The 11,955-nt window shown below is 42.1% G+C and overlaps 2 gene segments (V, D, J or C); both read right to left on the bottom strand.

The window, feature by feature from the left end:
- Positions 1–927: 927 nt before the first annotated feature.
- LOC140639550 (immunoglobulin heavy variable 3-23-like) lies at positions 928–1,540 on the bottom strand. The segment is given in 2 exon segments: positions 928–1,253; positions 1,357–1,540. Coding segments are annotated over 2 exon segments (372 nt in total).
- A 9,513-nt stretch (positions 1,541–11,053) lies between these two features.
- Positions 11,054–11,684, bottom strand: LOC140639549 (immunoglobulin heavy variable 3-74-like). The segment is given in 2 exon segments: positions 11,054–11,391; positions 11,495–11,684. Coding segments are annotated over 2 exon segments (384 nt in total).
- Positions 11,685–11,955: the final 271 nt, after the last annotated feature.

Raw genomic sequence — 11,955 nt, 5'->3', positions numbered from 1 at the left:
CTGTCTACCGAGAATGACCATGTTTCTCTTTTTTCCTTCCAGTTTGATGCTTGTTTAGTGAAATGATTCCTCACACCATGTGCAGTCTTTACTGCCTGTTACCTCCCTGACATTCCTTGCTCATTCTTCTCCTGCACCCAAAGGATAAGAAATCAAACTGTAACCCAGGAGTTCCCTCTTTTGATGCAGTTGGGACACTAACACCACACAGGCCCCTCCTGGAGCAGGACCCCATCCCACCACTGACCCACAACACACACCCGGAGCCAGTGTCCTTCCCTGGCACCATCCAGGCATTTATGACCTGATGAGAGGCCTGCCTGGCTCTCATCAGACATGAAGGTGAAGGTGATGAATGGTTATACTCTTGTGATTGTGTGCGTGTGTGTGTGTGTGTGCTTTGTGTGAATGACCTCTGAGTCCACATCCCTACCATGTCATGATGTCATGCGGGAAATCTCTCTCACTCCCAGGCTGTTATTAACATTTTTGTAGAATGTCTCTTTACTCTTGTGTTGACTGGGGATTCTGCTATACCGCAATGTGCAAGACAGCATGTTAGCTTGGGGTCCTGTGATCCTCAGTGATCACCACTAGGACTCATTAAAAGGTTCAGATGATGTGAATTGAGCTATTTGTAATTGATTAAAATTTCGGGTCAGGAGAATTTAAGTACAAGTAAGTGCAAGTTCTATATTTGAATTCTAGGTCTCTAAGAAAGAGACTGAATAGGTAAACACATGATCAAGTGTTCAGAGGGTCTCCTGGGGGGAAACTGCTCCATGGAGAGGAAGCCTGGTCCCTGACAGGAAACCTGCCCAGAACCAGCCTCTGCACCTGCTCCTGGGCCTTCAAGACACAAGTGGTGAGGAGTGCGCACACCCTGGTGGTCCTGATCCCCTTCTACAGGGAGGTTTGTGTCAGGGCTCACACTGTTTGCCTCACTGTGTCCTTCGCACAGTAATACACGGCCGTGTCCTCGGCTCTCAGGCTGTTCATCTGCAGATACACTGTGTTCTTGGCGTTGTCTCTGGAGATGGTGAATCGGCCCTTCACAGCGTCTGCGTAGCCTGTGTTTCCACCGCTGTTAATACCTGCGACCCACTGCAGCCCCTTCCCAGGAGCCTGGCGGACCCAGCTCATGCCATAGCTACTGAAGGTGAATCCAGAGGCCACACAGGACAGTCTCAGGGACCCCGCAGGCTTCACCAGGTCTCCCCCAGACTCCACCAGCTGCACCTCACCCTGGACACCTGCAGACACAAGACATCCTGGTCAAACAACTGTCCCACATCCCCTCTTTCGCTCACTCACCTTCACTCACAGACTCAAGGTTTCTGGTTCTCTATGAATTACCTTGTAAAATAGCGACAAGGAAAACCCAGCCGAGCACAGACTCCATGGTAATTTGTCTGTGTTGTGTCCTGATCACTGAATTGGGTCACCTGGGGATGCTGGGGCTGGGGCTCCTCTCCCAGCTGCAGGGTCGGGACTGGGCTGGTTTAATCAGTGAAGGGAACGCCCTATTTGCATGTCCTCTGACCATATGACCAGCTACAGACTTACATTCATGTATTTAAAGCCAACTCAAGTGTTGCACCACAATTCTATAGCAATTTGTGTAGATGACTCTCTGACTATATGAAGTTCTAATGACAGTTATTTTTGAATTTCTTGGTTCATTTCAAAAGACACATCAGTATAGGACATTTTCTGGAGATATTTCATCTTGTTAATAAATTTTAATCTTAAATATTTATTTTTGGTGCTAGTGGAAATCAGATTATTTTGTTAAATTTGTACATGTAATTTGTATTTATTATGTAGGAATATATCTTTATTTTATTTGCTGATTTTATATACTGATTCTTTTGCTGAGCTCATGAGTTATTTCTTCCAGTTTTTATGTGACGTTTTTACTCATTGACTCTATTAAGACATTGTCATAGGAAAACTAATTATTTTCTTTCCAGGTTACCACTTTTTCTTTTTTTTTAATGTAGTTTTCTTGCTACGTTTACTGGTAGGTCCTCCAAACCGGGGCAGAAAGCTTTTTCCTCTTGTCTTCAGGATGCATTGTCTGTTCTATTTTTTTTTTTTACATGCATCCTATGTTTATTGCAGCATTTTTTAAATAATAAATCTATTTTTATTGGTGTTCAATTTGCCAACATACAAAATAACACCTAGTGCTCATCCCGTCAAGTGCCCCCTTCAGTGCCCTTCACCCATTCACCCCTACCCCCCTCCATCATCCCCTTCCACCACCCCTAGTTCGTTTCCTAGAGTTAGGAGTCTTCCATGTTCTAACTCCAATTCTGATATTTTCTACACATTTCTTCTCCCTTCCCTTCTATTCCCTTTCACTATTATTTATATTCCCCAAATGAATGAGACCATACGTTTGTCCTTCGCCGATTGACTTATTTCACTCAGCCATAATATGCTCCAGTTCCAACTTCATTGAAGCAAATGGTGGTTATTTGTCATTTCTAATGGCTGAGTAATATTCCATTGTATACATAAACCACATCTTCTTTATCCATTCATTTTTCAATGGTCACCGAAGCATCTTCTCCAGTTTACCTATTGTGGACATTGCTGCTCTAAGCATCGGGGTGCAGGTGTCCTGGCATTTCATTGCACGTGCATCATTCGGGTAAGCAGTTGATAAAAGGTAGACCTAGAGGAGACAATAAATTTCATTTTGTATGTGGATGACCTACCTAATATAAAGTGACAGTCTACAACTCAAATCAGGACAAGGTGAATCGTCATGTCCTCTGCCCATTTCTTATTGTAGTTTTCACTTTGTGGTGTTTAGTTTGGTAATTTATTTTTCGATTTTGGAAACTAGCCTTAATCTGGAGATAGATTTGCAAATCTCTTCTCCCATTGTTTTTATTCTTTTGGAAGATGTTATTCGTTTATTCATCAGAGATGGAGTGAGATTCAGAGACCGGCAGAGGGAGAAGTGGGCCCCTCCTGCGATTTTGCCCAATTTTACTGGTAATCACTTTTCTGTGTGCGAAGACACAAGGCGGATATATAATGTTCCAGCTTCTCCAGGGCTGGACTTTCATGTCCTGGAGGCTTTAGCTGTGGGCCTTACATGGGCTCTTCACGGTGCTCCTCCCCTAGTTGATTTTTTTTATTTTATTATTTCTGCCTTCCTACATTGTTAGAAGTGAATACCCTTTTCGCTGTACTGTTCTGGCCAATCTCTCTTTAAGTCTCAGGTCGAATTTGTAGGTGTTCAGGATGGTTTGTAATTTATCTAGGTATTTGATGGGGCCAGCTGAGTTGAGGACCCCTACTCCTCTGTCATCTTGCCCTGCCTCACATTTATTTTTTCTGCCATTTCTCTGGTAGGCCTTCCAGTGGGACAGAAAATTTTTTTCCCTCTTTTCTGTTGGATTCATTGTCTGGTCTAATCATGGAGTTTGTAAAAGGCAAACCTTCAGGAGACAATGAATTTCATTGTTCATGTGCATTGGCTACATAATATATGATGTGAGGTGGGATTTCATATCAGGACAGGGTGTCTATTTATGTCTTCTGCCAATTTCTGATTGGGTTTTTCATTTTGTGTTGTTTAGGTTGATAATTGTGCTGTATATTTTGGAAACCAGCCTTAATCTGATGACCAATTTGCAAATATTTTCTCCCATCTTATAGGTTGTCTTTAAATTATGTTGAGTGTTTCCATAGCTGTACAACTGTTCTTTCCTTGATGGAATCCATATAGTTTATCTTTGGTTTTTTTTTTTCCTTCCCCCTAGAAACTTGAGTAGCAAGAAACTGTTGTGCCTGAGTTCACAAAATCTCTAGGATTTTGATGGTTTCCTGCTTGACAATTAGGACTTTCATTTACTCTGATTTTTATCTTGTGTCACTTGTAAGAATGTGGCCCAGGTTCATGTTTTTACTTGTGACTGTCCAATATTCACAACCCCACCTGTTGAAAAGATTGTCCTTTTCCAGCGGATACTCTTTTTTGTGCTTTGTCAAAGACAATATGACCGTAGAGTTGTGTTTCCATTTCTGCATTCTCTACTCTATTCCATTGACCTATGTGCCTCTTTTACTGCCAAAATTATACCATCTTGAGGATCACAACTTTGAACTCCACAATTGTGATACCTTCTGCTTTGGGTTGTTTTCAACATTGTCTTGTCTTGTCAGGATCATTCTTTGTTCCTTACAAGTTTTAGGATTGTTTCTTCTATTTCCAAGAACAAAGTTCATGGTATTTTGATAGGGTTTTCATTGAATGTGTCGATTGCTCTTGGTAGCATAGATATTTTATCAATACTTATAACTCCAATCCATGAGAATAGAATGTTTTCAATCTATGTGTGTCTTCCTCAATTTCTTTCATAAGTGTTCTAGAAGTTTGAGACTATAGATCCTTTTCCTCTCTGGTTAGTATTTTTGTAGTGTTGGATCTTAGTGTTAGGAACTTGGTAAGACTTTTGCATCCATATTTATGAATATAATTGTTTGTAATTCTCCTTAGTAGCTGGGTCTTTAGTTTGGGGGTCAATGTAATGCTGACATCAGAGAATGAGCCTGGAAGTTTTCCTTCAATTTCTATTATTTGAATAGCTTCAGAAGAATAGGTATTGATTCTGGTTTAAAATCACTTGGTAGGGATCCCTGGGTGACTCAGCAGTTTGGTGCCTGCCTTAGGTCCAGGGCATGACCCTGGAGTCCCAGGATCGAATCCCACATTGGACTCCCTGCATGGAGCCTGCTCTTCCCTCTGCCTATGTCTCTGTCTCTCGCTGTATGTCTCTCAGGGAAGAAAAAATTCTTTGTTTAAAATATTGCGGCAGTAAACCTGGGTACCTCAGTGGTTGAGTGTGTGTCTTTGGGTCAGGGTATGATATCTGAGTACTGGGGACAAGTCCAGCATCAGGCACGCTGCATGGAGTCTGCTTCTCCTCAATCTACCTATGTCTCTGTCTCTTTGTGTCGCTCATGAATAAATAAATGCACTCTTTAAAAAATTGGCCCAAGGATGTTGCCCATGGGGAAACATTCAGTTAACCATTGATTCTTGATTTCTGCTGAGACGATGATACAAGTTCCTGGGATCAAGCCCCTAGTCAGGCTTTGTGCTCATTGAAGAATCTTGAGATTTTCTGTTACCCTCAAACTATTTTGTCACTTTGTCTATAAATAAATAAATAAATACATACATACATGCATACATACATAAAATGTTGGGGGCAAGATCATGGAGGAGTAAGGGTTCTCAACTCACCTCATACCAGCAACTAACCTAGATAACTTTTTTAAAAGATATTGTATATTAGCCCTTCACCTGATAGGTCATTGACAAATATCTTCTCCCATTCTTTAAGTTGGCTTTGAGTTTTGTTGACTATTATGCTGTGCATAGCTTTTTATCTTGATGATGTCCCAATAGCTCACAAACAATAGGAAGGAAATACAAACGATTTTATTTTTTTAATTTATTTTTTATTGGTGTTCAATTTACTAACATACAGAATAACACCCAGTGCCCGTCACCCATTCACTCCCACCCCCCGCCCTCCTCCCCTTCTACCACCCCTAGTTCGTTTCCCAGAGTTAGCAGTCTTTACGTTCTGTCTCCCTTTCTGATATTTCCCACACATTTCTTCTCCCTTCCCTTATATTCCCTTTCACTATTATTTATATTCCCCAAATGAATGAGAACATATAATGTTTGTCCTTCTCCGACTGACTTACTACTTCACTCAGCATAATACCCTCCAGTTCCATCCACGTTGAAGCAAATGGTGGGTATTTGTCATTTCTAATAGCTGAGTAATATTTTAAAAACATATTAGGACCACTTCTATGCCAATAAATTAGGCAATCCAGAAGAAATGGATGCTTTTCTGGAAAACCACAAATAAGCAAAACTGGAATGCGAAGAAATAGAAAACCCGAACTGGCAAATAACCAAGGAGGAAATTGAAGCAGTCATCTAAAATCTCCCAAGACACAAAAATCCAGGTTCAGATGGCTTCCCAGGGAAGTCTATCAAACATTTAAAGAAGAAGCCATACGTATTTACTAAAGCTGTTCTGGAAGATAGAAAGGGACAGAATACTTCCAAACTCTTTTAATGAGGCCAGAATCACCTTAAATCCAAAACTAGACAAAGACTTCACCAAAATCCACCGAATTATAGACCAATAACCCTGATGAACGCAGAAGCAAAAATTCTCAACAAGACACTGCCCAATAGGACACAACAATATATTAACAAAATAATTCACCATGACCAATGGGATTTATACCTGGGATGCAAGGCTGGTTCAACATTCGTAAAGCAATCAATATGATAGATCATATCAACAAGAGACAAAAGACAAGAACCATAGGATCTTCTCAATACAAACAGAGAAATCATTTGACAAAATAGAGGATCCATTCCTGATCAAAACTCTTCAGTGCGTAGGGATAAGGGGAACATACTTCAGCATCTTGAAAGCCATCTAAGAAAAGCCCACAGCAAATATCATTCTCAATGGGGAAACACTGGGAGCCTTTCCCCTAAGATCAGAAACAAGACAGGGATAAACACTCTCACCACTGCAATTCAACATAGTACTAGAAGTCCTAGCCTCAGCAATAAGGCAACAAAAAGAAACAAAAGGCATTCATATTGGCAAACAAGAAGTCGAAACCAAAAAAGAAAAAAAATAGAAGTCAAAACCTCTGTCTTCGCAGATTACATGACACTGTATCTAGAAAACTCAAAAGACTCCACCCCAAGGTTGATTGAACTCATACAGCAATTCGGCAGTGTGGCAGGATACAAAATAAATGCCCAGAAATCACTTCCATTACTGTACACTAGCAATGAGATTAAAGAAAGAAATATTAAGGCATGAAAAAAAAATCTTAAATTGCACCCAAAAGCATAAGATACCCAGGATTAACCCTAACCAAAGAGGTACAGTTTCTATACCCTAAAAACTATGGAACACTTCTGAAAGAAATTGAGGAAGAAACAAGAATATTGATGAATATTCCATGCTCATGGATTGGAAGAATTAATTTTGTGAAAATGTCAAAGCTACCCAGGGCAATTTACTCGTTCAATGCAATTCCTATAAAATACCTCAGACTTTCTTCAGAGGGTTGGAACAAATCAACTTAAGGTTTGTGTGGAATCAGAAAAACCTCCAAATAGCCATGGTAATACTGAAAGGAAAACCAGAACTGGGGCATCAGAATGCTGGATTCCAAGTTCTACTACAAAGCTGTGATCATCAATACATTCTGGTAGTGGCACAAAAACAGACACATTGATCAATTGCACAGAATGGAGAACCAGAAGTGGACACTGAACTCTATGGTCAACTAATATTCTACAAAGCAGGAAAGACTATCCACTGGAAAAAACAAGAGTCTCTTCAATAAACGGTGCTTGGAAAATTGGACAGCCATGTACAGAAGAATGAAACTAGTTCATTCTCTTACACAAAACACAAGACAAACAAAAAATTGATGAAAGGTCAAAATGTGAGACAAGATACCATCAAAATCTTAGAGAACACAGGCAACACCCTTTTTGAACTTGGCCACAGTAACTTCTTGCAAGATTCATCCATGAAGGCAAGAGAAACAAAAGCAAAAATAAACTATTGGGACTTCATCAAGATAAGAAGCTTTTGCACAGCAAAAGATACCGTCAACAAAACTCAAAGACAACCTACAGATTGGGAGAAAATATTTGCAAATGACTAGATAACAGACTAGTATAGGACAAATAAGAGGTGAGACCCTGTTTAAGTGTTTCTGGGTGATGTCACCACATTCCCAGATGCAGTGGACTAAACAACAGACGCTCATTCTCACAGCTCTGGAGTCTGGGAAGTCTAAGGTCCAGGTGCAGGCAGATGTGGTGTCTGGAGCGCCCATGTACTAGCATGTCCTTTCTCCCCATTTCAAATGGGGCCAGGGGGCATTGAGCTTTCCATGTACTGATGGTTCCTGATCAGGTTCCTGATCGCATCATGAGGCTCCATCTCCTGACCTCATTGTTCCCCTAAGGTCCCAACTCCTTCTTCCATCACATAGACGTGAGGTTTCAACCTGAGGATGGTAGAGATGATGACACACAGTTAGCTATATCAGCACCCGAAAGATCCATGAGTTATTTCCTGCAGGTGGAAGGTCCTCCTTCACTTTTGTTCCCTCATAATTGTTAAGTCGAATTTGTCATCACACAGTATTCTTGAGTGTTACCTGCTTGCTCCTTGATCTCCAACACCGCATCTTCTCTTCCTGCCCCACCCATGGGAAATCCAGCAGGAACACTTGACTTGACATCAGGGAAATACAAATGAAAACGACACTAAGGTCCGACTTATACAACTCAGAATGGATAAAGTAACAAGGCAGGAAGCAATAAATATAAGGGAGGATATTGAGAAAGTGGAACTTTCTCTTCTTTTGGTGGGAATGCAGGCTTATTCAGCCACTCCAGAAAACAGAATGGAATGTCCTGAAAAAGTGAGAATAGAGCTACCCTAGGACACAGCCATTGAATTACATGGTATTTACCCCAAAGATGCAAAGTTAATGTAATTAAGGGACCCCTGCATCCCAATGTTCACAGCATCAATGTCCAGAATAGCCAAACTGTGGGAGGAATCATGATTCCCTTCTACAGAAGAGTGATAAAGAAGATGTGGAATGAGCCTCAGTGTCCATCGACAGATGAATGTTTAGAGAAGATGTGGTTTATATATACAATGGGACATTACTCAGCCATTAGAAATGACGAAAAACCACCATTTGCTTCAATGTGGATGGAACTGGAAGGGATTATGCTGAGTGAAGTAAGTGATTCAGAGAAGGACAAACATTATATGGTTTCACACATACAAAGTACATAAAAATAGTGCAAGGGAACAAAGGGGAAAGAAGATAGAATGAGTGGGAATTATCAGACACAGTAACAGTGCATGAGAAACTCCTACCTATGGGGGAAAAAAAGGAAGGAGTAGTGGAAGGGGAGTTGGTTGGTGGGTTGGGGTACCTGTATGACAGGAGCTGAGGGGGGCAATTGACGGAATGAGTACTGGCTGTCATATGTAGGCAAATCGAACTCCAATAAAAATATACAAATATGTGTTTTATATATACAATGGGATATTACACACCTGTCAGAAATGATGAATAACATGAAATAGCATTTCCTTCAACATGGATGGAACAGGAGCTATTATAGTGAGAGAAATTAATCACAGAAAGGCAATGATATGGTCTCACCCATATGTGGAGTATAGGAAATATTGAAAGAGACCATAAGGGAAGGAGTGAAACTTAAGTCTGGTAATATTACAGAGGAAGACAAATCATGGGAGACACGTAACTCTGGAGGAAAAAAACCTCAGCGTCGCTGGAAGAGAGGGGGTGTGGGATGGGGAACTGGGTGATGGGAGTTAAGGAGGGGATGTGATATGATGAGCACTGAGTGTGTAGTAAATATTGGTAAATTCAATTTCAACGAAAAAAAATGGCAAAAGTTCCTGGAACATCATACATGGACTGGGACGATCAAACAACAGACACTCATTCTCACAGATCTGGAATCTGGGAAGTCTGAGGTCCAAGTGCAGGCAGATGTGGTCTCTGGAGAGCACCCACGTCCTACCCCATCCTTTCCCCATCACCTCACATGGGGCCAGGGTGCAGGGAACTTTCCCAGTCCTGGTTTATAAGGGCCCTGATCCTATCATGAGGCTGCACCTCCTTCCTAAGTGTTCCCCTAAGCCTCCACCTCCTTCCCAATCTCATGGACGTTCGGTTCCAACATGGGCATGGTAAAGGTCACACACAGTGATCAGACGTCAGCACCAGAAGGATCCATGAGTTATTCCCTGCAGGTGGAAGGTTCTTCAATCCAACTCATCACACTGAAGTTCCTCATTGATCCAGTAGAAGCTTCTGGTGTCTGAGCACATGGTGTATGCATGACCTTTAGAACCAGATTGTGACCTTGGGGAGAGGACACCTTCCATCTGAGACCTGAGAAGTATCTTGGCCTATTTGTACTATTATTTAAAGTTTTGTGCTGCTTCCATATATTATTCATCTCCTTTTCCTATAATTCAGACATCTGTCTACTGAGAATGACCATATTTCTCTTTTTTTCCTTCCAGTTTGATGCTTGTTTAGTGAAATGATTCCTCACACCATGTGCAGTCTTTACTGCCTGTTACCTCCCTGACATTCCTTGCTCATTCTTCTCCTGCACCCAAAGGATAAGAAATCAAACTGTAACCCAGGAGTTCCCTCTTTTGATGCAGTTGGGACACTAACACCACACAAGCCCCTCCTGGAGCAGGACCCCATCCCACCACTGACCCACAACACACACCCGGAGCCAGTGTCCTTCCCTGGCACCATCCAGGCATTTATGACCTGATGAGAGGCCTGCCTGGCTCTCATCAGACATGAAGGTGAAGGTGATGAATGGTTATACTCTTGTGATTGTGTGCGTGTGTGTGTGTGTGTGCTTTGTGTGAATGACCTCTGAGTCCACATCCCTACCATGTCATGATGTCATGCGGGAAATCTCTCTCACTCCCAGGCTGTTATTAACATTTTTGTAGAATGTCTCTTTACTCTTGTGTTGACTGGGGATTCTGCTATACCGCAATGTGCAAGACAGCATGTTAGCTTGGGGTCCTGTGATCCTCAGTGATCACCACTAGGACTCATTAAAAGGTTCAGATGATGTGAATTGAGCTATTTGTAATTGATTAAAATTTCGGGTCAGGAGAATTTAAGTACAAGTAAGTGCAAGTTCTATATTTGAATTCTAGGTCTCTAAGAAAGAGACTGAATAGGTAAACACATGATCAAGTGTTCAGAGGGTCTCCTGGGGGGAAACTGCTCCATGGAGAGGAAGCCCGGTCCCTGACAGGAAACCTGCCCAGAACCAGCCTCTGCACCTGCTCCTGGGCCTTCAAGACACAAGTGGTGAGGAGTGCGCACACCCTGGTGGTCCTGATCCCCTTCTACAGGGAGGTTTGTGTCAGGGCTCACACTGAGTTTGCCTCACTGTGTCCTTCGCACAGTAATACACGGCCGTGTCCTCGGCTCTCAGGCTGTTCATCTGCAGATACACTGTGTTCTTGGCGTTGTCTCTGGAGATGGTGAATCGGCCCTTCACAGCGTCTGCGTAGCTTGTGCTACTTCCACCACTGTTAATACCTGCGACCCACTGCAGCCCCTTCCCAGGAGCCTGGCGGACCCAGCTCATGCCATAGCTGCTGAAGGTGAATCCAGAGGTCACACAGGACAGTCTCAGGGACCCCGCAGGCTTCACCAGTTCTCCCCCAGACTCCACCAGCTGCACCTCACCCTGGACACCTGCAGACACAAGACATCCTGGTCAAACAACTGTCCCACATCCCCTCTTTCGCTCACTCACCTTCACTCACAGACTCAAGGTCTCTGGTTCTTTATGAATTACCTTGTAAAATAGCGACAAGGAAAACCCAGCCGAGCACAGACTCCATGTTAATTAGTCTGTGTTGTGTCCTGATCACTGAATCGGGTCACCTGGGGATCCTGGGGCTGGGGCTCCTCTCCCAGCTGCAGGGTCGGGACTGGGCTGGTTTAATCAGTGAAGGGAGAGCCCTATTTGCATGTCCTCTGACCATATGACCAGCTACAGACTTACATTCGTGTATTTAAAGCCAACACAAGTGTTGCACCACAATTCTATAGCAATTTGTGTAGATGACTCTCTGACTATATGAAGTTCTAATGACAGTTATTTTTGAATTTCTTGGTTCATTTCAAAAGACAAATCAGTATAGGACATTTTCTGGAGATATTTCATCTTGTTGATAAATTTTAATCCTAAATATTTATTTTCGGTGCTAGTGGAAATCAGATTATTTTGTTAAATTTGTACATGTAATTTGTATT

The sequence above is a fragment of the Canis lupus genome, chromosome 9, assembly GCF_048164855.1.
Source record: "Canis lupus baileyi chromosome 9, mCanLup2.hap1, whole genome shotgun sequence".
NCBI lineage: Eukaryota > Metazoa > Chordata > Mammalia > Carnivora > Canidae > Canis > Canis lupus.
This window is presented reverse-complemented; position numbering and strand designations above follow the sequence as displayed.